At 55.9% G+C, this 25323-nt stretch overlaps 2 protein-coding genes across 3 annotated transcripts in view; both read right to left on the bottom strand.

The window, feature by feature from the left end:
• The window catches only part of LOC125931443 (granulocyte-macrophage colony-stimulating factor receptor subunit alpha-like), a 20881-nt gene extending 5873 nt beyond the window's left edge, over positions 1 to 15008 (bottom strand). For both annotated transcript variants that reach the window (XM_049643327.1, XM_049643328.1), the window contains exons 1-8: positions 14546 to 15008; positions 10857 to 10950; positions 9242 to 9384; positions 4009 to 4135; positions 3798 to 3927; positions 3144 to 3328; positions 2444 to 2577; positions 942 to 965 (exon numbers count right to left, since the gene is read on the bottom strand). In XM_049643327.1, the coding sequence (XP_049499284.1) occupies positions 942 to 965; positions 2444 to 2577; positions 3144 to 3328; positions 3798 to 3927; positions 4009 to 4135; positions 9242 to 9384; positions 10857 to 10929 (816 nt within the window). In that variant the 5' untranslated portion in view covers positions 10930 to 10950; positions 14546 to 15008. The remainder of the gene's footprint in view (positions 1 to 941; positions 966 to 2443; positions 2578 to 3143; positions 3329 to 3797; positions 3928 to 4008; positions 4136 to 9241; positions 9385 to 10856; positions 10951 to 14545) is intronic.
• A 4261-nt stretch (positions 15009 to 19269) lies between these two features.
• The window catches only part of CSF2RA (colony stimulating factor 2 receptor subunit alpha), an 18224-nt gene continuing 12170 nt past the window's right edge, over positions 19270 to 25323 (bottom strand). Inside the window, 5 exon segments of the mRNA XM_049643326.1 lie at positions 19270 to 20502; positions 20789 to 20870; positions 22997 to 23093; positions 24337 to 24472; positions 24889 to 24918. Of these exon segments, the coding sequence (XP_049499283.1) occupies positions 20407 to 20502; positions 20789 to 20870; positions 22997 to 23093; positions 24337 to 24472; positions 24889 to 24918 (441 nt within the window). The 3' untranslated portion in view covers positions 19270 to 20406.

The following is a 25323-nucleotide window of genomic DNA, read 5'->3' as shown; positions in this document are numbered from 1 at the left end:
GGAAGGGCTGCTGAGATCCAGGCAGGGGAGGGCCACTGAGATCCAGGAGGGGCAGGGCCGCTGAGATCCAGGCAAGGCTGCTGAGATCCAGGCAGGGAAGGGCCACTGAGATCCAGGCAGGGCAGGGCCACCGAGATTCAGGAGGGGCAGGACCACGGAGATCCAGGCAGGGAAGGGCCACTGAGATCCAGGAGAGGCAGGACCACTGAGATTCAGGAGGGGCAGGACCACGGAGATCCAGGAGGGGCAGGGCCACTGAGATCCAGGAGGAGCAGGGCCACTGAGATCCAGGAGGGGCAGGACCACTGAGATTCAGGAGGGGCAGGACCACTGAGATCCAGACAGGGCAGGACCCCTGAGATGCAGGCAGGGCTGTGCCCCCTTCAGAGGCTCCAGCGGAGGCTCCTTCTTGCCTCTTCCAGCTTCTGGGGCTCCAGGCGTCCCTGGGCTCGTGGCCGCGTCCCTCCCGTCTCTGCCTCCTCCTTCATGTGGCTTCTCCTCTGTGTATGTGTGTCCTCTTTGTGTCGTAAGGACAGTGTCATTGCATTTCGGGCCCCCCTGACCCAGGATGGGCTCATCTCCGATGCATCCTTTACTCACATCTGCAAAGACCCTGTTTCCAAATATGACCCCAGTGCAGGGTTCTGGGGGGACACAAGCTTTTCCGGCCGCTGTTACACTCACTACAACGTGTGAACTGCATTGGCCCCAAGGAGATCGTCTGGAAGGACGTTTCCCCGTCTGCGGGCGACCTGAGCTGAGTCAGGGGCAGCGGAGAAATACAGCATCCCAACACGAGAGTGAAACCCTGAGGGCCGCTACGGGGCTGGTTGGGACCCCATGGCCCAGGTGGTCAGTGAACATGGAACCAGGTCTCCCCCCGCTCCCCCCGCTTTCCGGGCCCGCGCACGTAAGTCACAGAGAAAGGACGAGATACTTACACGGTTTGTTTCTGGGGAGCTCGCCTGTAAGAAAGGAAAAATGGTCAGTGTCTGCGTTTTCTGCACCGTGTGCAAGTGTGGGAACCTGCCTGGATCTCCTGGAACGGGATGAAGCAGCCTTGTCAGAGCTTCCTTACCCGCTAAAGAGAAAAGACCGGGAATGAGGGTCCGTACGACCCCTCTGTGGGGACACCTCAGTTCCAGGAAGGACAGCGAACGTATCAGAAATTCCTTCTCCAGGGAAGCGAGGTGGGACGTTCAACCAACTGAGCCACCCGGACGCCCTTGCCTTTTGTTTAATTTGCAGCCCTCAGGGACAGCACTTAAGAGGGTAGAGAAACTTGAACACCGAGTTCCGTCACTGTGACTCTACCGCTGGCTGGTGAATTTGTCCTGGGGACGGTGTGAGGGACGAGAAGGCGGCTCCGACGGTCGCATCTTGTCCGAACGTTCAGATGTCCGGCGTGGACTAACCACGTCAGAGGCCCGCGGCCCACTCTGGGTGAGGTCCCCTGTCTACAGTCACCTGTGTTATCACCTGCCTGAGGTTACCCGTGAGGAACCAGTGCGAGGTCACCCGTGTGAGGTCACGCACAGGAGCCCTGGGGACCAGGATGCCAGCGGGCAGGGCGGAAGCTGCACACTCTTGGCGGCCACGTCCAGGGTACGAACCCGAATCCAAGACCCAAACCTGGCCTCTTGGGAGGGTTTTCAGGACAGAAGGGACACCGCCTAACTTCCGTTTGGAAAGGTGCCGACAGGTGAGGGGTCCACACCCGGCTGGGCCTGGGGACCCCTCCACGCCTTTGAGGAGAGCGCCGGACCGTGCCGTAAAGGGCGCTGCGGGCTGTGGGACGGGGCCAGCGGCTGGCGCCAGCCTCGGGAATGTGGACACGTGGACACCTGGGGACAGATCGTGGAGAGCAGATCACGCCTTGTGGCGGGTCCCGTGGGCAGGAGAGGCGCTCTTGTGGTGTGTGGGGGCCGTGCACGGATATTCCCAACATTCATTAATTCATTCATTCATTCAGTGTGGAGACAGAGAAGGACCTCACACTTGGGGACAGAGGCAGAGCCTGTGGGCACAGGCAGCGGTCTGTGCAAAGGTCCTGGGGTCTGGGGTGCTCAGGACCAAATCCTATGCTGTGCATGGAGATTACTCGAAAAAAAAATTTTATAAACAATTTTCTTAAGTATATCTATCTGTTTTGAGAGAGAGACAGAGAGAGAGACAGCAGGGGAGGGGCAGAGACAGACGGAGAGAGAGCCCCCAGCAGGCTCCGTGCTGTCAGCGCAGAGCCTGATGCAGGGCTCGGACTCACAAACTATGAGATCCTGACCTGAGCCGAACGCAAGAGCCGAGGCTTAACCCGCTGAGCCACCCAGGTGCCTCCATAGAGGTTCCTTTTTAAGACCAAAAATGAATCTGCGCACTTCACGCCCCAGGGGCAAACGGGACAGCACGCGCTGTGTGGGTCGTTCACGGACGCGTGGGTTCTTACCGGCGTTTGGATGTCCAGCTCGTAATACAGCATGTGACTCGAAAGGTCGAATCGGATCTTGGGATGTTCCCACCGGATGATGTGGTGCGACCGGTTGTAGGTGATGGTGATGTTCCTGGGTGGATCGTACTTCTCTACGGCAGCGAAACACGACAAAGTGTTTCGTGTTTAGCCCATTTGTTGTCTTTTGTTTTAAGTTTATTTATTTGGAGACAGAGACAGACAGCAAGTGTGGGGGCTGGGGGTGCAGAGACAGATGGAGACAGAATCCCAAGCAGGCTCTGCAGTGTCAGCACAGAGCCTGACCCGGGGTTCGAACCCACGAACCGTGAGATCATGACCCGAGCCAACCCTAAGAGTCGGACACTTAACTCACTGAGCCACCCAGGCACCCTCGACCATTTCTTTTCTATGATAGGCCCCCCTCCAGGCATGTAAGAATTAAAATTAAATTAGTATGCTTTTCTCCCGCTAATAGAGTGCTTGTCAGTTTAATTTGCAATCCTCGCTTACAGAACCTAAGAGCGTAGAGGATAAGTTTTTTTTCTTGTTTTGTATTCCCACGCACAAGAAGGCTGTGATGCGCCTCTTGGAAGAAATACACGTATTAGAGAAGCATCCCCCCCACCCCCGGGGGGGACCAAACACCGGTCACCTTGGACGGCGAGCCGAACGCAGGGCGAGGGAGGCCCCGACTTACCGATTTGAACCGCCTTAAATGGAGTGAAATCCAAAAACGGGATCGCCGTTTCCCTGCTGGTTCCGTTCACCAAGAAGAAGTAATTGTCCGTCCTCTGGGGTTCGCCCAGTTGGTTGAAATGGCAGCCCACGCGGGTCCCCGTGGGGCCGAGGATGTAATGGACGCATTCCGCCTCAGCCTCATGCCTGTCACGTGCAAGGGGGGGCGAGGGCAGGCCCGCCTGTGAGTCCTCGTGGGCAGCCATTGCCAGCCACACCCCCCCCCTGCAACCCAGAGAACCCACTGATGACAGGGGACAGTCCCGTCCCCCGAATAAGCGTAAAACCAGAACGCGATGTGCGTCCCAGGCGACCGGCCGGCACGCGGCAGGCACGGGCAGGGGCCCGCCCTTTGCAGAGCGAGGGGGTTACAACCCCTTCCGTGAAGCATTCAGTGTCCAAATGGGGGATGTCCTCGTCCCTAGGACAGGAACGGGGGCTGCACGCTGGGGCCCCCCCCCCGCCCCAGGGGCCTGGCCGATGGGCGCTTTGCTGGGTGACTTTGGGACCTTTCGGGGAGACGCCCCCCTCCACCCTGGGGCCCTGAACCAAAGGCTGAGCACTTGACGTGAGGACCGCCGCGCGGGTCCCGGACGCAGCGAGGGCTCCCGGTCACCTGGACGCCCAGGAGAACAGTCGATACTGGACGTCGGCCGGGGCGGCCGGGCCGGGCGCCCAGCTACAGTTCATGAAGCGCACGTTGTAAATGAGGCAGGAGAAGTTCACGGCTCCGGAACCTTCCCTGCCTGGGGAGACACGGCCCGAAATCCGTCGGTGCCCCGCGGGTGGGCCGGGAACCACGCGACCGCAGCTGACGGGGACCTCACCTGGGTTAGCAAAAGTCAGGACTTGGAGGAACACGTCCCCGTCGCAAGTGACCTTCACGGTCAGGTTGGCCCCCCTGTGCAGCACGGAGTTGGGGAAGGTGCAGACGTAGGTGTGGTCCTCCGTCACCTGCAAAGGCCGCATTGCCTTGTCTGCAGGCGCCCCTGCCCCGGGGCTCCCGGCGGGAAGGGCCCAGGGCACCTGAACGCCGAGAGCACTCCCGATGCCCCGCCAGCGCCCGGATGACATCGAACCTACAGCACAGATGTCACGGGAACGACACCCAGCCTGCATTTCTTTCCCCAAAGAATTACCGTCAGCAGGGACAGAGCACACCCTGACCCACGACCTCCGGGAAACCCCGCCCTCACCTATAAGAACCAGCTCAGAGGTCCCGCGAAATCAGACGCATGGGGACACCGCCCTCTCTGCCATAATCCAAAGAGCTCACATCTGGCCCATAACGGCCAGGACCTGATTAACACCAACGATGTCCCTACTTCCGTGCATACTTTGCTTCAAACACGTATCTTCCCCCAGTGTGCTGCCCTCGGCCGCCTCAAACCTCTTTTCCCGTCTCTTGTCACATCTGCACGATTTACTGCTGTGTGTGAAGAAAATAGTATACAAACTCCCGAGTCTAACTGCTGCATTGGGTCCGTTTTCTTCTTTCTATGAAGCACCCCCCCCCCCACCTCATGGCACTGCGAATTTTAACACCGTGTAAAACCTGCCTCGCTTAATCTGTCTTTTGTCAGTCTAATTTGCACAGCCCCGTGGACATCACTTGAGAGTGTAGAGGAAAAGTGTTTCTGCACATCGGCACCAATAGAAAGTGTTCCCACTTCTCAGCCTGACTTTGAGGCTCTGCAAAGGTAAGAGAGGGTGGCCGACACCCTGGCTAGAGCCTAGATGGCTGTGGCACGGGGGCCGTGGCGGGGGGCGGGGAGGGGGACAAGGTGTGCAAATACGCCTGAGGATCCAGCCAGGGCCTGCGCTCCGAAATCTGGCCTCCAGCATACGTTCTGGAAGGGGATCCTGCAAGCATCCGGGTGACGGTCACTGATCCCTACACTCTGTCCCTGGAACTTCCCAGGCCTAGCATGGGGGGGGGGGAGACTCCCCTCATTTAAGGAAAAGCAAACAGGCCCAAAATCAGGCGTCTGGGAAATGCTAAGTCTACAGACACCCTTTCCTGGCAAAACGTTCTGTTCCAGAAACCTGACAAAAACAAGTTGCCGACCCCGTCCCCTTCCCCCAGCCCCTGGGCCACTTTCCTGGTACAAGATTTGTCTCCTGGGGACATTGGGTGCAACTGGGATGAGGCACAATGTAGCCTTTTGTGTCCGGCGGCTTCCGTCACCCGGCAACATTTTTGCCAAGTTCATGCACATTGTTGCAGGTACCCTGCTGTGTTCTGCTTCATGGGCGAATGGCACTGTTCATTTCTCGTCATCGTCTTTCCCCCCCGGGACCGTGGCGTCTCTCCCGACGGCTCCTACGTGGACCGGGATGAAACGCGGAACTGGAAAAAGGGGCCAGGGCGGCGCGGGCCCGCGGGGAGGCCGACAGCAGCCAGCCCAAGGCGGCCTCAAGTGCCAAACACGGAGCGCACTGAGGACACGAGATTAAAAAAAGCTCGAGAGGAAAACCAGACCACGTGCGACGAGAAAAGTCAGCACGGGCCGCATCCTGTTTGTCAAACCCCGGATTCCAGGGGTGCAGGGAGGCCCAGCGGGTGGACTCTGCCCATGTGGCTGTGATCCGGTGGAGTGTGGCCAGGAGGGAAATCATTACACGCACGCACATTTCCTCCTCAAGTTCAAAACCTAGGAAACACGGACCACGGTTAGCTCCCGCGTGTGCCGAACCGGGTGCAGGAAGTTCTCCTCTCCCGGGGGGAGCGGCTGGAGATCCCCAGGCTGCAGAGAACCCCAATCCGCCCTCACATCCGGCTTGCAGGAGGGGGGCTGCCAAGGAAGGAATAAAACACACCCAAGTTCAGGAATGCCCTCCGATCGCTGCCTGCTGGGCCTCACGGAAAACCCCAAATCCCAGGGAGAAATTGTGCAATTCTGCGGCCGCGTTTTCTGAGTCTGCAGAAAAGCCCCCAGCTCCCAACTAAAAACAAAACATGACTATTAAAAAAAAAACCCAAAAACGGAATGAGCTGTTTCCTACTAAAGCCTTGGGAGAGGACAGAACTGACACATGAGGCGGTTTAAGATAAAGGTGGCCCCAGGAGGCGGCTCAGCGAGGGTATCCTTCTGGAACATTCCCTTTCAAACCAGCGGGAAGGAGGAAGCTGCCAGCTACTTGAAAGCATTGCAACCTCTTTCTGCAAAAGAACGAGGTGTTTTTTGTTTTTTTTTTTTCTTTTTCCTGCAGGAGAAAACCCTCAGATTTGTGCAGACCACACAGAAGGCAATGAACCACAAAATACAGACTCGCACAAACGGGGGCTTTTAAGAAAACACAGCCAGACTCGACTTTCCGTTGCTGGCACAGCTCGGATCCAAGACCACCCACAGGATATTCCGAAAGGAACCAATTTCATCGAAAGAATTTTAAAAATGTGGGACGTCTGGCGGGCCCAGTCCGAAGAGGGTGCGACTCTTGATCTCAGGGTTGTGAGTTCAAGCCCCGCGTTGGGTGTAGAGATTTACTTAAAAATAAAACCTTAAAAACTATAAAAAAGGATAAAACTCCAAACGCCAGGCTCATATACTGAATTCAACATGGTGTCTTTTTTTTTTTTTTTACATTTATTTATTTTTGAGAGACAGAGAGAGCGTGAGCAGGGGAGGGGCAGAGAGAGAGGGAGACACAGAATCCGAAGCAGGCTCCAGGCTCCCAGCTGTCAGCACAGAACCCGATGTGGGGCTCGAACCCATGAACCGTGAGATGGTGACCTGAGCCGAAGTCGGACGCTTAACCGACTGAGCCGCCCAGGCGCCACGGGATTCAACTTAAAAAAAAAAAAAAAAAAAGAATTGTACTAAGCTCGGAGGCGCCTGGGTGGCGAAGTCGGTTTTCTCCCTCTCTCTGACCCTCCCCTGCTTGTTCTCTCTCTCTCAAAATAAATAAATAAACTTAAAAAAAATTTAAAAATTGTACTAAGCTTGTGCACGGTGTGTATTAGTGAGGCCGACCAGGGGGATGGGGAGAGAAAAACCTGATCATCTCAGCTGAGGTCCCAAAACAAGTTTTCAGGAAGGTGCAAATTCTGTGGGTAAAAAAAGCTTACATCAGCAAGAATTTAAGGGAATCTCTTTGACCTGACAAGAGACCTTTGTCTCTTTTCTTGTTTCTTTTCTTTTTTCTTTTCTCTTCTCTTTTCTTTTCTTTTTTCTCTTCATTTCTTTTCTTTTCTTCTTTTCTTTTCTCTTCTCTATTCTTTTCATTTCTTTTCTTTTCTCTTTTCTTTCTTTTCATTTCTTTTCCTTTCCTTTCTTTTCTTCTTTTCTCTTTTCTTTCTTCTCATTTCTTCTTTTCTCTTTTCTTTCTTTTCTTTTCATTTCTTTTCTTTTCTCTTTTCTTTCTTTTCATTTCTTTTCTTTTCATTTCTTTTCTTTTCTTCTTTTATTTTTTCTTTTCTTTCCTTTCTTTTTTGCCCTTTTCTTTTCTTTTTTACATCAACGGCCACTACTGTAAGTACAGAAACACTGAATTTTTGAACTGTTTTCTTGAATTCACAACGAAAATTGAAACGGAAACAAAGTCCACACGGTTCTAGAGGAAAGAGCCACATTAGCATTCTTTCTAAACAGGACAAAATTCGGAGAACAGGATGCTTTCCCGAACACACTGAATTTATAAAAGAGGGTAAGGACCTGTGGACACAGAGCCCATAACATCAGTGGCTTTCCTGCACCACAGCAAACAGTTAAAATTAAAAAAAAATTTTTTTTCAAGCCATCAGAAGAATACTATGAAATGCACAGAAATTACCAACAGTTTTTTATTTATCTATATTTTTCATAATCATGAATTTTTATATCTATTTAATAACCTTGACATTTATTTTATTACTTTTTTTTTCAAGTTCATAACTTTTTAAAAAATGTTTATTTTTGAGAGAGAGAGAGAGAGAGAGAGAGAGAGAGCGCGGGCGAGCGGGGAAGGGGCAGAGAGAGAGATCATGACCTGAGCTGAAGTCTGATGTTTGACCGACTGAGCCCCACAGGCGCCCTTCTCTTCCCTTTTCCCTACCAGTTAGGTATACAAGGCCCTAACTTTACCTATTCATTGGGCTACTCTTTTTGTAAACTCCATATGCACAGAAATACATTTCCTCTCGCCTCTTCACCTCTTCATCGTAATCCTTCATCAGGTTAATTCACAGCCCTCAGAGACAGAACCTAAGAGTGTAATGGCTAATTTTCCTTGCCCAACCTCCTTAGAATGAAACTGAAGAAGCATGTGAAGTATACGATGAGTGAACGAACAGAGACCAAAGACAGGGATGGAATCCAGACGGGACTGTTCTAACGTGAAGGGGGTGGGAGGCACGTAAGGGACAAATCCCTGTCTTTTCCCCTCCCCCTCACGGAAGGGGAGAAATCAAAGCAAAGGCAGGTGCAGAAAAGACCGCTGTTATATTCTCCCTCATACGTGGGATTTAGTGTGTAAGTTTTATGTCCACTATACGAAGGCAGGGTGCAAATGTCCCCAAAGGTGTCAAAGGTGGCATGACCCGCCCCCACCTTCTCCTGGGCCAAGACGAGGGCAGTGACCCTTCCCGCCTGATGTGGAGAGCCAGCACGGAGAAGACACTGTATACACAGACCTCACTTTAAAATAACCCATATCTGCCATTAGGCTTGTGGCTTATTGCCCACTCCCGTCCCCACAACTTATTGGCCCCAGAAGCCAAAGTGCCCATTCCTCTGACAACCCACCTCTCACTCAGAATTCCTCACCCTCTTAAAAAACTGGTACCAAACCTCCCTGCTCCTTGGGGTTTCCCTTCTTTCCTCTGAACCTTCATGGATGTAAAAAGTTACCATAGGAACAAATCTGTACGTCTTTTCTCCCAAAAAATCTGGCGTGTGTCATTTTAATTTGCACATCCCTATGCCAGAGCCTAAGAGGATACAGGAAATGTTTTTTTCTTCCCGGACAAAAGCAACAGGGGTGGAAATCGAGGCAGGACAGGGGCGCGAGAGTCGTCTCACAGGAAAATTCCGGATTCACGGGGCGCAAAGCCACAAGGCGTGAGCCCCAGACACTCACCTGTGGGCCCACCGTGGCGGAGTAGGCAGTCGGCGTATCTATTGTGCATTCCTGGTCACTCACGTTTCTTGTGTACGTCCAGGTTAACGTTTTTTTCCTTGAATCCAGCTGCATGTTTATAATAGGGGATATTTTGTCTTGCGCTGTGATTAAAAAAGCAAAAATGAAAACACAAACCCTTAGGAGGAGCCGGAACCCCCCCCTGCCCCCCCTCCCCTGCCCCCGGTCATGTTCTAGGAACAGGGGAGACGGTTTGCAAACGTCGGGCGCGGCAAATTCACACAACGTAACATTGACCATTTCAAAGTGAAAAACTCAGGGACCTGTACAAGCCCACAAAAAGATGCTCAGAATCCGTAGTCATTGGGGCGGGGGGAGGGGGGAGGTTGCGAATCAAACCCACAAGGTCAGAGCGCGTGGGGGGCTCAGCGGGTTGAGCGTCTGGCTCTCGACTTCCGCAGTTTGTGAGTTCGACCCCTGCATCAGGCTCTGCGCTGACAGCACGGAGCCTGCTCGGGATTCTCTCTCTCTCCCTCTCTCTCCGCCCCTCCCCCACTCGCGCTCTGTCTCTCAGAAATAAACGCATAAACTTTTTCTTAAAGGAACGAGCTGAAAAAAAAAAAACTAAGAAAACGAACAAACCACAAGGACGTCACTTCTTGCCCGTGAACTTAGCTATACTAATAAAAATTCGGGAAATACAGAAAATAATCAGAAAAACAGACAAATTGGGCAGAGCAATAATTTGAAGACTACGGAAAATAATTTGAAAGACTCGAGTTGGCTACAGTCATAATTTGAAAAATACGGAAAAATACAGAGGCACCCGGCTGGCTCCATGGGTGGAGGGTACGACTATTGATCCCCGGGTTGTGAGTTCGAGCCCCGTGCTCGGGGCAGAGATTACTGAAAAATAAAATCCTTTAAAAAAATAAAAAGAAAAGAAAAACATAGAAAATAGTTTGAAAACTACAGCAGATCATTGGAAACATACAGACAAGTTAGCGATCGTGACGATAATTTGAAAATTTCAGAAAAATACAGAAAATAATTTATAATTAGCCACAGTGACAATAATTTGAAAAATGCATAAAATCATGTGAAAACTACAGAGAAGGGGCACCCGGGGGGCTCAGTCGGTTGGGCGTCCGACTTTGACTCAGGTCCTGATCTCGCAGTTCGTGAGTTCGAGCCCCATGTCGGGCTCTGTGCAAACATCAACTCCAACCCAATCCCAGGATCTGCAGCATCTGTGAAATGGGATCAGGGGGGACCCGAGCCGAACTCCAGAGTCACACGCTTGATTGGCTGAGCCCCCCAGACGCCCCTGGGCACCCCGTTTTCCTGGGCCACCTGCGGGAACATGTCTACATGCTCTCTGGCACCTTCCAGTGGATGTGTTGCGGGATCGAATCTTCACCCTTGGGTCCCTGATTCTGCCCGCGAATAAATACCTGTAGTTCGATTTGCAAAAGGACCCCTTCCCCTAGCAGGGCGGTCTCGGGGCCGGGGGACGCTTTAGGTCTTGGGGGAGGGACTTCTGTCCCCTTTGGCATCACGGGGGTGGGGGGGAGTGACAATCCCACCCCGTCCTGGGGCGCCTGCCTCTACCTACCCAGCCGTGGTTGTGCACAGCATGCCGACTTCAGGACCACCAGGAAGGTCAGAAGATCCAGCACGGCCGCCATATCCCAGCCCCAAAGCTGCACCTTCACAGGAGACACCAGGTCAGAGGTCAGATCCCCAGCTGCCTCCCCCCCAGGGGTGTCGCCGCTAATGAGCTCCTGGCCGCATCCCTGGCCCTTGCTGGTCACGTCCACATTCCTGCTGCTGAGACGAAAAAAAATCTTTTCCCGGTAACCTCTTAGGTTCTGGACCCGACGCCCGCAAATTAAACAGATGAAAGTTTAGAAGACACACCAGTTTTAACTACATATATACACACGGGGTCTCAGAAAGAAACATGCGGCTCAGGGAGACAGATGGATGATCAGGGCTTAGGAGCCGTGTCAGATTCAGCCTGGGAAAAGGGGTTCCGGACTTTCCGATGGGGACGTACAGCTCTGGGGAAACGCAAAACAGGAAACGCAGGAAATTCATGGCCATTAAGGTCTGTCTTGTTAATAAGAGTCTCTCACATGATGAGACGTCTCTGGGTGTAGTTCTCCCCGTACGGAAACATCTCCACCATTAGAACATCCATTTACGGGGTGCCTGGGTGGCTCAGTGGGTTAGGCGTCCGACTTCCTGCTTCTGCTGGTTCTCAGTGGCCTGTCCCTCCAAATCACCCCTGTGCCCAAGAGGGAAACTTTGGGGTGACGCGTTCTGGTGCCCTTCAAGGCGCACCTGTCCTGGGTCAGCCCGAGGGGGGAGGGGGGCCTGTCTGTGCCTCATCCTGGACCTCGCCTGCCTCTCGGTTCACGTCGTCCCACCTTCCCTTTGGGGGGTGGCCCTCCCATGCCACCGACGCCACTCGGGGCCTCCGGGGTCCTTTTAGGGTTCTGGGGGGTCAGGACCCAGAGGGCGTGCTGTCATCGTGGAAACGTTTACCAGCACGGAAGGAAGAGCAGTCACGCGTCCGGGCCACGAGGCGAAGTGAGCCCTCGGGGCGGGGCCTGTGCGGAGTCGGGCTCCCCATCAACACAGAACCCCAGGGGCGGCTCTTCGAGAAACCCAGAGCCGACAGAGACGGGAAGCCGGGCCCAGCGATAAAGTCCCAAAGCGCCGTTTGAGGCCCAAGGACGAGAAAAGGCTTTGAGGGGGAAGAGGTCATTTTCGGCCTCAGGAGCTGAGGTCCCGGCCTAAGGGGTCTGACAACACTGGGGGTGGACGTGTCCCTTCTCCAAGAAAGGGGGTTCGGGGGCTGGATAGCGTCCCCTAAAATTCACGAGTTCAAACCCTCAGCCCCAGGACCTCAGTGGGGCTGTATTGGGCGTTGGGCCTTAAAGAGGAGACGAAGGGAACATGAGGTCACTGGGTGGCCCTGGTCCCTCAGGACTGGGGTCCTTAGAGAAGAAGAGGTCAGCACACAGACAGACAGAGGGACGGCCACGTGAGGACTCAGGCACATGGTGTCTACGTGGTGAGGAGAGACGCCTCAGGAGGAACCAGCCTCAGCCCCACGTGGATCTCAGACCCCCAGCCTCAGCCCCGCCTGGATCTCAGCTTCCCAGCCTCAGCCCTGCCTGGACCTCAGACTCCCAGCCCCAGCCCCTCCTGCATCTCAGACTCCCAGCCTCAGCCCTGCCTGGATCTCAGACACCCAGCCTCAGCCCTGCCTGGATCTCAGACTCCCAGCCCCAGCCCTGCCTGGATCTCAGCCTCCCAGCCTCAGCCCTGCCTGGATCTCAGCTTCCCAGCCTTAGCCTTGCCTGGATCTCAGACCCCCAGCCTCAGCCCTGCCTTGACCTCAGATGCCCAGCCTCAGCTCTGCCCAGAGCTCAGCCTCCCAGCTTCGGCCCTGCCTGGATCTCAGCCGCCCAGCCTCCAGGACCAGGAAGGAATAAATGTCTGTTCTGGATCCTGCTCCATGAGGGGTATTTGTCCCGGCTGCCCGATCTGAGTCGTACAGCAGAGTCACCAGGAAAGCAAAGGGGGCCGATGGGGGGCCATGTGCATGTTCACGGGCCTCCCCAGCATCACCTGGGTCTGCACTGTGAGTCCGAGGGTGGGGGCTCCTGTCAGGACCCTGGAGGGGGAGCCTGGTGGGCTTCCTGGTGAGTCCGGAGGTGGGTTCAGCAGGCAGAGGTGTGGCTCTGTGGGCCCCCACCTCGAGACGGACCAGCCTGCAGACGGACCCCAGGGATGGTCGGATGCACCCTGTGACCCCAGGGCATCCCGCAGAGCGGACAGAATCTGGACTGGGCACCCGGGGGCCTCCTGGGAACACGGCCGAGCCGCGTGCCAACTCCTGATTTGTCCTTAAATGGCCGCGTTCACGTGCAGGCTGTGTCCCTGAGTCACGGAAGCTGGATGTGTTGCTGCCCCCTTTGCGTGGCTTTGCCCCAAGGTCGTGCCCATCAACGCTCCCGGACACCCCGTTTCTTACACACGTCTCAGTGCAACAAACAGGATCCCCTTTCTTTCCGTTTGCACGCCCGCGCCTCACGTCTGCAAGAAACCTCCCCCACCCTCCCCGCCCGAATCTGATGCAGTTCCTGGGTATTTGCAGCCATGTTTCTCTTGTCCACCGTCGGGGGCTGTCTGGGGAGGTGAGACCGTGTCTTGCCCCCGACAAGCGAAAGGACACCCCCAAACGCTTCCCTGCATATCCCTGCGCCCCTGTCCTCCCTCCCGTGTGATTTTGAGACAAAACCTCAGCTCGACTTTCCATGAAAAATCTCCATGTGTGTATGTGAACTAACTTGGATGTAAACTTAAAAATAACAAGATAAAAAGGGCGCCTGGTGGGCCCCGTTGGTTGAGCGTCCGACTTCGGCTCAGGTCGTGATCTCACGGTTCGTGAGTTCAACCCTTGCATCAGGCTCTGCACTAACAGCTCGGAGCCTGGAGCTGCTTCGGAGTCTGTGTCTCCCTCTCTCTCTGCCCCTCCCCCACTTGCCCTGTGTCTCTCTGTCTCTCCAAAATACACATTAAAAGATACAAAAACATATAACAATAAAAAATAAGAAAGGAAGAAAACAAGAGAAACGTCTGTGCATTTTTCAGCGACCAGGTGCTTCACCACGTGACCCCAGGACCCCAGGGTCGTTCTCACTCTGAAAGTATTAACCCGTCACGAATGGGGGTTCCCTCTATCGACGCCTACATTTGCTACTGGCTTCCTGTCTTTCCTGTGGGCTCCAAGGACCCGTCCCCAGGCTTCGGCAAGGTAAGCCCGCTCTCCGGCCACCGGCCACTGATGACACCTGGCCCCTTCCCAGGCGATCGGCCTGTCTTCTGTGATGGGAACCAGGGTTGCCCTCAGGGCTCAGCCACCCCGTCTGCCCCTTGGTCCAGAGCCTCCAGCCCCGAGGCAGGACGATCGCAGAGGTCACCGTGCACCTCGGGGACGACCCGAGGGCTCGCCCACAGCCGGTGGCTGTGAGTCACGGCCCGGGTGCACCTGCTCCGGACGTGGCCTCGGTGGTCGGCTTCCCTAGTCGCACCCTTCCCGGGTGTCACCTCGCCAACCCCCGCAGCCTGGGTCCCCACCTGCACCACGGTCTCAGACCCGTCTGTATCAGAGACCAGCCCTCGGTCAGGGATGCGCCCAGCCGTCTCCGCCCTTCCCTCCCGTCCTGAGCACCCCCTGCCCTGGGACAGCAGCCCCCCGCCCCCACCGACGGGACGACGTCCACTTACTGTCCCCTCAGCTCTCGGCTCCTGTCTTGGGCCGTCTCAGCACTTTCGGGGGACGCCGTCCTGCCCGGGGGACAGGCAGTGACGATGACAGCAGACGAGCAGGGTCCCCGAGGGGAGACTCTGGGCACGGACAAGGAGACACGGCCTGGTCAGGAGCCTGTGCTGCCCGGAGACCCTCGCATGATTCATCTGGACGCACGTCAGCCGTGTCCTGCCCGTCAAGCAGCAGCAGCCTTGTTATCTCGGGACAGGAAGCGTCCCCGACGTGTCCAGTGTGAAGCCGGCCCTGTGCCGTTTATCAGCCACGCAGGGTTCCTGTTTCCACAGCCCCGGGTCTCTGGACACTTGCCCAACGGGGTCCGTCTGGGGAGCGCAGGGGAACCAGGGTCTCCGTGCTGGGCTTCCTGTTCTGGAACCTTCTGTGCCCCACCCCCCCCCATGTCTGCTCCTCTCATTCAGGGGGAGGCGACGTTGGGGCGTGTGGGGTCTGTCTCGTCTACACCACAGGACAAAGTGGTGTTCGACACGAGCAAAGAAGGCCATCACTGGGTGTCATGGGAAGGGTTGTCCCCAGGCGGACGTGGTTGTAAATACGGGTCTTGGCACGTGCATGCCATTGAGTGGCTTACGTCATCCCCAGCCATCTGCACTGCTTAGGCTCCTGCTGTCTACTTGAGGAGCGGGGCTGGGGGGCGGTGATCTCTCCCTCCCAACCCCACAGCTAAGTGGGACGTTTCCAGAGGACCGTGAGTCCCGAGACGGTCGGCGGTCTCTGTCTGATTTGGAATCTGCTGAATTGGCAGGCGGGACCTACGTCGGGGTCAGGGCTCCTCAGCCGGCCCTCGGATCGACAAACGCCAAGGATATCGCCGTGTCTGGGGTCGTCCGAGGCACGGCACGTGGACGACACAAGGGACCGGAATGCGAAAGGCCTTGCGACCATGGGGTTGACCCTCTAGGCCAACGGTGGGAGCGAGGAGGTCCTACGGAGCAGTAGAGGCAGCTGTGCAATATTCGGGGACGCAGGAGGCACCTGGCGTAGGAGCCTTGGGGCAGGGATGCCCTCGGCGGGCAGTGCGGGTCTAGAAGGTTCTAGAACACAGAAACGGTCCACAGTGCCGAGCATTTTCTCCGCCAAGAGCCGACGCGGGGGATTTGGTGGTCGAGTCTCGGTGTGTTTGAAAGGGCGTTGGCGAAGGGATCCATTCCCGGGTCAGAAGGGGAATCCCATCGTGAGGGAGAGAATCCTGGCTTCCTGTCCGCGTCTCGTTTACGTTCTAGAGGCGCTTGGATGGTCAGTCGGTAAAGCGTCCGACTTTGGCTCAGGCCAACATCTCACGGTTCGTGACTTCAACCCCTGCATCAGGCTCTGTGCTGACGGCTCGGAGCCTGGAACCTGCTTCGGCTTCCGTGTCTCCCTCTCTCTCTGCCCCTCCCCCGTCACACTCTGTCTCTCTCTCTCAAAAATAAACATAAAAAAATTTTTTTGATAAAAAAAAAAAATCTGCCTCCGCCCCTAGACACGTATCACAGAATTCGAAAAGATCACCATTGTGGGTTGAACGTGCATTGGGGTTGCCACAGCTCACACCCTGGCCGGAGCTCGCGAGGGGCCTCGGGTGATGCACCTGCCTGTGCGCTCGTGAACGCCCAGGAGACGCTGAATTAGGAGGCAGCTGTGTGCCTCTGGAACCACCTCCGCTGCTGGCACTTTGGTGACGGCTCTGGGACGCCCCGGGGCTCGCCAAGACAGTGACCGTCCCTTTCGGTTAGCGGCCTCCGCGTTGAGGAGTGCTGGGGGCCGTGCAGGGAGGGGGCCTGGGAGAGCGTGGCTCATTCTGGGTTATAACACGCGTCGTGCGAAGGGCGGGGCCCCGAGGCTGCGGGTGGGGACGGCCCGGCCGTCTTGGGCGTGACGGTGGGTCCTGTCCCAGAGAAGCATCGCGGGGGACCCTGGGGTCCTACAGGTCCCGCAGCACGTGGGGGCTCGGGCCAGCAGCCAGCCGTGTGCGGGAGCCTAGAACCTTCCACGCCTGCTGCTGACTCCACGGAGACGGAGACGAGTTACAAGCGTCAGATGTCGACGAGGCTACAATGTTTCTAACTGAAGGCTGCAGACCCGGCAGAACGTTCCAAGCTGGGATGCAGTGCGGACGAATGCAGGAAACCGTGCACCCCCTCCCCCGCACAGCCCCTGACGGCCTCACAGACAAAAGTTTCCCTGTCCACACCCGCTGGCGCTTAAACCAGCGGGTCTGAGCTTGGAAAATATTTCGTCTCAAGTCCCAGCGGATGAATCGGAAGGGACAGGACTCGTCCCCCCCCCCCCCCCCCCCCCCCGGCCTGCTTCTCTGGCCTCCGATCGCCCCACCTTGGCGTCTATGAAAACGCTAAAGACGATGTGAAAATGACAGTTTCACCAAAACCAGGTGGGCTTTATACGAAGACATGGATGGCCAGGGGGTCCACGGGTGGCTGCAGACGGGCTGGGGCTTTGGGGACTCACCCACGGGGGAGGGAGTCCTCACGAGAAGGCTGGAGTTTGTGTCCCCAGAATATATGTCCCTGTTCTAGCTCCCGGTACCCGGGACGGGGACCGGATTTGGAAACAGGGTCTTTGCAGATGTGATGAGGGATGTAAACAGAGCCCATCCTGCATCAGGGTGGCCTTAAATCCAGTGACAGGGGACCTTACAAGAGAAGAGACACAGACACAGACAGAAGCCACATTAAAACCAAGGCAGACACGGAAGGGACGTGGCCACAAGCCCAGGGATGCCGGGAGCCCCAGAAGCTGGAACAGGCAGGAAGGACCCTTCCCTGGAGCCTCTGGAGGGACCACGGTCCTGCCCCTCCTGGATCTCAGCGGCCCTGCCCTGCCTGGATCTCAGCAGCCCTGCCCTGCTTGGATCTCAGGGGCCCTGCCCCCCCTGGATCTCAGTGGCCCTGTCCCTCCTGGATCTCAAGACGGCCTCCCACGAGTGCCACTGTGTCCCCAGGTCTCATTTCCTGGGGGTGAACTCCCTATGGGCTCAGATCCCTCCCCTGCCAGCCGCTCAGCCCCCCCGGGTGCCTTCGCCTGACGCTCTTGACCATGGGAGACCCTGGGGGCCGAGGTGGGCCCCAGACCATTATCTCAGGAGCACAGGCACAAGGGAGCCTTCCTCCCCACAAGTGGTGTGGCCCCACCTGTAAGAACAACGGGGCTGTGAGAACCACGGCTCCAAGGAAAACCCCAAGGTCTGGGCCTGGCCCCTGCCACCACTCTGGTCCTTCTGACCCCCAGCCTGCGGCTGGCCGGTCCCCACAGCCTACGGCCTTTGCAAGGTGTGGAGCATGAAAGTATTCCTCTGGGACTCGTCCTAGGGTTTTCTTCTCCGGGAAACCTCAGGATGTGCCCTTGAGGTCGTCACCTGATTAGATGAGGCCCACCCCCCCATGTGACGTCACCTCTCTTTACTTAAAGTGAGCTGCTTGCGGATTTTTGGTCCCACCTACAAAACACCCCTCAGTGTTTGATTGAATAACAGAGTGGGGTAGAGGGCTGTCACCCAGAACTCTTAGCTGGTTGGGGAATGAAAGAATCATGGCCAGCGACTCCTCCTTCTGAGTTTAGATTCCCCACAACACCGTCCACGCTTCCAGATGAGAACGAAATGCAGGGAGTCTGGGCCCGTGCTTCCAAATTCATACTAGCAGGATAATGACTGATATCACATCCGCTCGCGAATCCAGGAAGTGACTCTAAAACATGCTCAGGGTCATAGGAGAGGGAGGCTTGGGAGGCAGAATGGAGAAGCACCTGTGGGAACCCGTGAGGTGGGGTGAGTCGGAGACTCGGCCGTGAACTCCTCCAAGAGTGTTGGGAGCTGCTGTGGAACAAAGAGCCAGGACTAGGAGGTCTGCACCAGCCCCTCCCCCCGGGGCTGGCCTGCCTGAGCCCAGAGGAGCCTGTGGGAAGGCACAGGTTGGGGGTGGGGACTACCGTCGGGAGCCTGTGCCCACTGCCCTGGCGGGGGTCACCTAGGACTGGTACAGGGGACCCACTGGACAGCACATCATGATGAGTTCACCCTTTAAATAGTTCCGTGACGGTCATTTCATGTGGATGGGCATCACATGGATGGGCAACAGCGCCCCCCTCCGTCCCCATTATTCAGTCAAACGCTCACTCGGGCTGTTTTGTAGGTAGGACAAAAAATCCACAAGCAGCTGACTTGAAGAGATGCTAGTTCACATGGGGGGTGGGCCTCGTCTAATCAGGCGAAGACCTCAAGGGCACACCCTGAGGTTTCCCAGAGAAGGAATTCTGCCTCAAGTCTGGAGTGTCCCCTGCTACATGCCCACCTGCCCGGCAGGTTTCACCCTCAGCAGCCCCGCCATCGACATCGCATGAGCCAATTCCTGGATAACCATCTGTGTATCGTCTTCGTGTGTATCTTTTTGTATATATGTGCGGATGTGTTTCTGCAAACATGTATCTCTTCGTGCATACATAGCCACACGTATTTCTGCAAATATATATCTTCGTGCATACATATACACACATATTTCTGCAAACATGTATCTCTTCGTGCATATGTATCCACACATATTTCTGCAAATATGTATCTCTTTGTGCATACGTATCCACATGTATTTCTGCAAACATCTATCTCTTCATGCATACGTATCCACATGTATTTCTGCCAACATGTATCTCTTCGTGCATATGTATCCACACATATTTCTGCAAATATGTATCTCTTTGTGCATACATATCCACATGTATTTCTGCAAACATCTATCTCTTCATGCATACGTATCCACAGGTATTCCTGCAAATATGTATCTCTTCGTGCATACGTATCCACACATATTTCTGCAAATAGATATCTCTTTGTGCATGCGTATCCACACGTATTTCTGCAAATATATATCTTTGTGCACACGTATCAACACGTATTTCTGCAAATATGTATCTCTTTGTGCATATGTATCCACGTATATATTTTCCTGTCTCTTCTGGGTATATATTCCGATATGGATCTACCTGTATCTGTGTCTGTATCTGTATCTCTCTGTATATACATTTTCCACATACATCTTGCTCTCCCGTTAGCTTTGTCCTCATGAACAAATCCAGCCCGGAGGTAAGCCGTGGTTTCCACGGGACACTCCTGCTGGCTTTGGAGACCTTCTGCAGGCACCCCGGGTACGTGCAGCTGACATCCTTCCCGGCCACGTTCACTTCCGGTCCTGGATGTGCCCTGTTGTCTCACGAAAGCCCGCATTAGACGCTCTCCTGGCGCATACCCTCACGTGCGCAGGGCGGCCTGCAGGTCGTAGGATTTGCCCTCTCAAAAGTCACGATGCAGAGGTGCGGCCAGGATCTTTGAGGGAAGTCCCCTCCCCTCCCTCCCAAGCCCGCACACGAAGGTGTCCAAGTCCTGACCCCCATGTTGTGGACTAATGTCCCCAAGGACGTCCACGACCCGACTCCCGAAGCCTGTGAACATGTGACCTTCTGTGACCAACGGGCCCTTACAGGTGATTACGCTCGGGACCCTGAGATGGTCCCTGTATGGGGAGGCCACTGTTCACACGGGACAAGTGTGTCAGAGGCCATGCCCCAGCCCCACCGGCTGCTGGCAGGGGGACGCCTGAGCCACGGGAGGGAAAGGCTCATTGCTCCCCAGGGGTCAAGGAAGGTGCGTCATGGGGTCAGGACCCAACGGCGTTCAACTCCGACTACAGGCATCCTTGCAAAAGACCACGTTGTTTTAAAGTAAAAAAATAGAGCGCCGTATAAATAAGTGTTCAAACAATGAAAAGACAAAACGGCTTCCAGAACGTTCCAGGGCTGGAAGCAACTTTGTGGTTCACACGCTCTCCGGGGCGACGGTGACTTCCTCCACGGTTAGGATCTCTTCATGGTCGATCTTTCCTGTATCCGGGGTGGATTTCTCCCAGATGATCTGGGGGGCACAGGGAGGACGGGGGTGTCGGGTTTTCGGGAACCCAGCGAGCGGGGCTCGGGTGGCCGAGGGCTGTGGATGGGAACCGGGGGCCCGGTGGGCGGGGCCACCCTGTGACTGAGGCGTGAAAGGACCGCCTGATGGGACGGCTTGGGACAGGGGCCTCCAGGCATACGGTCCGGCACGTGCAAAGGTCCTGGGGCAGGACCGAGCCTGGGGACCAAGGGAGGGGAAGGAGGCTCACTGCCCACCCCCCGTGCTGGTTCGCTGCCCCCCCCCCACCTACCTGGTGGTCAGTGTGAACGTTCTCACTCCATTTATCCTTGATGTGCGGAATCCGTGGGAATAAGGTCTCTGACGCAAACAACCTGGGGACACAAGGAGTGTGTGAAGGACAGACCGGCATGTAACCTCACCCGTCTGTGACGTGGGACATGTCCTCCTGCTGTGTGAGAAGCCACAGCCATGTTCCGGGGAACGATTTCACTGAAGGCTCGAATCTCAGAGAAATGAGCAAACACGAGACTGAGTCCCTGGGGTACGGGGATGGACTGGAGGATGTGGCCCATCGCGGGCATCCTGGGGTAGCCCGGGGTCCCCGGACATGTCCTCCTGTCCCTCCAACCTTGGAAAGCACGCTTTCCGAGCCGGCAGGTTCCTGTCCACGAGCTGGGTTTATGGTCGGCACCATTTCCAGTGGCCTGACTTCATTTCTGCATCTGAGCCTGAACAGCTGAGTGCTGTCCCCCCAAAATATATACTCAGGTCCTGAGTCCAGGCACCTAAAACAGGACCTTGTTGGGAATTTTATCTTTGCAGATGTAATCAAGTTAATGTGAGCTCATCCTGCATGAGGGAACCTAAATCCAATGACGGGTGTCCCTGCCCTGCCTGGATCTGAGTGGTCCTGTCCCCCCTAGATCTCAGGGGCCCTGCCCTGCCTGGATCTCAGTGTTTCTGCCTTTCCTGGATCTCAGTGGTCCTGTGCCTCCTGGATCTCAGTGGCCATGCCCCTCTTGGATTCAATGGTCTTGCCCTTCCTGGATCTCAGTGGTCCTCCCCTGCCTGGATCCCAGGGGTCCTGCCCTGCCTGGATCTCAGAGTTGCTGCCTTTCCTGGATCTCAGTGGTCCTGTGCCTCCTGGATCTCAGTTGCCCTGCCCCTCTTGGATTCAATGGTCTTGCCCTTCCTGGATCTCAGCAGCCCTCCCCTGCCTGGATCTCAGTGGCCCTGCCCTACCTGGATCTCAGCAGCCCTGCCCTGCCTGGATCTCAGTGGCCCTGCCCTGCCTGGATCTCAGTGTTTCTGCCTCTCCTGGATCTCAGTGGCCCTGCCCTACCTGGATCTCAGCAGCCCTCCCCTGCCTGGATCTCAGTGGCCCTGCCCCTCCTGGATCCCAGTGGCCATGCCCTGCCTGGATCCCAGTGGCCCTGCCCTGCCTGGATCTCAGTGTTTCTGCCTCTCCTGGATCTCAGTGGTCCTGCCCCCCCTGGATCTCAGCAGCCCTGCCCCTCCTGGATCTCAGTGGCCCTGCCTTGCCTGGATCTCAGCAGCCCTGACCTTCCTGGGTTTCAGCGGACCTGCCCTGCCTCGATCTCAGGGGTCCTGCCCCTCCTGGATCTCAGTGGTCCTTCCCTGTCTGGGTCTCAGACTCTCGTCTCCAATGTTGGGAGATGACTCATTTCTGTTGTTTCAAGACATCTGGTTTGTGGTCATTTTTTCCTGTTTCCACAGGAAACACAAGCAGCTTTTCACAAAGATAAATGCCTTGGGTAAAGCACGCGCTCTGTGACCGTTCCGGTGGCTGTGGCCCCTGTTCCCATCTGCTCCCAGGTGCAGGGTCCCTGGGCAACGGGGGTGCCGTGCGGCCCCCGCATTCAGCCGGCCGGGACAGCCCCCCCTTGTCCTGTGCCGTTGGCCACGCCCTAAGTCCTGAGGGGAACGGCCACCAACGTCCCAGCCAGGACGCGGGGGGCCATCGAGGGCTGGGCACAGGAGGCCACCCAGAGGGTCCCCCCATTGTGCAGGAGGGCCACCCTCTGCGAAGATGCCCCAGGTTCGCAAACCGTGCCCTGCACCGGCCTGTAGGTGAGAATTAACTTTTCTGCGTGTGCCTTTCATCCCGAGGCGCGTGTGAGGGGCCCTGAGACCCTGTTGGAGCCGAGGGCACACGTCTGCTGCCCACACAGGAGCCCCCGTTCCCCACGTGCAAAGACGGGCGGACTGGACGCTGCCGGCTGGGCCCCGAGGCCTCGGTGAGACTCGCACGGGGACAGGAAGCTTTGGCAGAAAGAGAAGCTGAGGTCGGGGGCCCCCAGCGCCCATCCGGCTGAAGGGTGGGGGCGCACGGGTGGGCTCGGTAGGGCCCCTGGGGGGCTCTGGGGCTGCCCCTCGGGGGTCCCGACGAGGCCCCCGTTGGCCGCGTCTACACCGCCCCCTGCTGAGGGCACACCACCGGCTCTGTGAGCTCCATCCAACCCACCACTGGAATTACCTTTTCACAAAGCAGCTGAGAATCAGGGCACAGACGAAGGTCCCCAGGACCACGAGCACATAGACGTGCACAAAGCTGGCTGTGGCTTGTGTGGAGCCTGGGGAGACAGGGGGACGCACCTCGTACCCCTCAGGGCAGACTGGGGACACACGGCAGTCATTCCCTCGCCGGCTGGCCGCGGAGGAGAAAGGCTCAGAGCGGCAGAGGACCCGCCAAGTGTCCACCCCGAAGCCTTCCCGCAAAGCTGCCCATGAGCCAAAGGGGCCTCTGCACCGTCCACACCAGAACGTGCTCTGACGGTGCGATAAACCGATTTCAAAGGGGACCAAAAAGGCACGCCTGGGAGGCTCCGTCGGTTAAGCGTCTGACTTCGGCTCTGGTCATGATCTCACGGTTCATGACTTCAACCCCTGCATCAGGCTCTGCACTGACAGCTCACAGCCTGGAGCCCGCTTTGGATTCTGTGTGTGTGTGTCTCTCTCTCTGCCTCTCCCCTGCTCCTGCTCTGTCTCTCAAAAATAAACAAACATTTAGGGGCTCCTGGGTGGCTCAGTCAGATAAGCGTCCGACTTTGGCTCTGGTCATGATCTCAGGGTTCATGACTTCAACCCCTGCATCAGGCTCTGCGCTCACAGCTCGCAGCCTGGAGCCCGCTTCCGATTCTGTGTCTCCCTCTCTCTCTGCCCCTCCCCTGCTCATGCTCTGTCTCTCTCTGTCTCAAAAATAAATAAAAACATTAAAAAAACTTTTTTAAATAAAAAAATAAACATTTAAAAAAAAAGACCAAAAAAATTAATTAATTTCTAAAAAACAAACCAAATGACTAAGTAAATACATTTCAAATCCCCAAATAAAATAAAAATGGACCAAATAAATAAATTTTAACGTCCAAATAAAATAGAAATGGACCAAATAAATAAATTTTAACCTCCAAATAAAATAGAAATGGACCAAATAAATAAATTTTAACCTCCCAAATAAAATAAAAATGGACCAAATAAACTTTAACCTCCAAATAAAATAGAAATGGACCAAATAGATAAGTAAATTTAAAAAATAAAAAAATAAATACAAATGGACCCCCCCAACCAACCATACGCATTTCTAGGCATATGGTTTTTTTTTTTTTCTCTGCAGGCATATGGCTTCAACAAAGTCACCCTACAAGTGTCAGACCAGGAGACCCCTTCCGGCTGGGGTGGCCGGTTCAGGAGGCTGCGGGGTGTTTGTCCTTCCTCTGAAGGAGCACAGACAAGCGCACGGGAACCCCTGGGTCGTGAGCCTCCAGGGAGACGGGACGGGCTAACAGATGGATTCGGAGGCGCTCCCGGGTCACGTACCGAATTCCACGGGCTGGCTCCAGGCACTCCAATGCTGTCCCCGTGCGTCTGAGACCCGTATCGTCACAGTGTGCTTGGGTCTGGGCTCTGGACTCGGGAAGTTGTATTTATTTTCCGATTTGCCGGTCACGTCAATCTTTGGACAGAAGAGAAAAGTTTCAAGGCAGGGTCTCCTGTGTTCAGCAAAGAAGGGCTGGGGCGGGAGGTGGGGGGGAGCGGGCGGGGGGGGATGCCTTTCCAGCGGCCCCACCGAGGCAGCTGACAGGTTCAGAAGCACGCTCCCTCCGGGCCCGAGCATCAGAACTGTCTAGAAACACGTGGTCTCGGGGGCTCCCCCAAGTAGAAATCACTCAGCAGGTACAAGGGCCAGGAGCAGAGATGGGGACCGAGCTAAGCCCCATTGGACAGAAGACGATACGGAAGGTCAGAGTGTCCCTAGGACTTAGGAAACGTCCCCATAAAGGACGTTGACGTCCACCCACTACAGGTGTTTGGCAGGAAGAAATCTGGGTCACGCTCACAGGAATCTTCTGGGTCAGGGTTTTAACTCACCAGTTGATTTCCGGCGTGTTCCTTGTTGTCCTAGAAAAAAACAAACAGAACTAGATGTACTTTTCTGCATTGGGCACATTTTTACAGTTTTCACACGTTGTCCCCTGGGAGTGTGGTCAAGGGTCACACCCCGGGGCCCAGGGGACGGCTGAGGCCCTGTGAGCTGCCTTCACCGGAGTCACATGGGGACTGAGGGTGGGACTCGTCCACGGAGGGAAACGGGGCCTGATCACGCCTGGGGTTCAAGCCAGTGGCGGATGGGGCCAAGCAAGGGCTGGAGGTCGAGTTTGTCTACACTGGGCACAGGCGGATGTGGAGAGAGGGCTCCCCCTTGTCTACACTGGGCGCACGTCCATATGGAGCCTAGCGTCCCCCCTGTCTACACTGGGCGCACGTCCATATGGAGCCTAGCGTCCCCCGTCTACACTGCGCGCA

Source organism: Panthera uncia, chromosome X (genome assembly GCF_023721935.1).
Source record: "Panthera uncia isolate 11264 chromosome X, Puncia_PCG_1.0, whole genome shotgun sequence".
Classification (NCBI taxonomy): domain Eukaryota; kingdom Metazoa; phylum Chordata; class Mammalia; order Carnivora; family Felidae; genus Panthera; species Panthera uncia.
The sequence above is the reverse complement of the archived record's forward strand: the minus strand, read 5'-3'. Positions and strand labels throughout refer to the sequence as shown.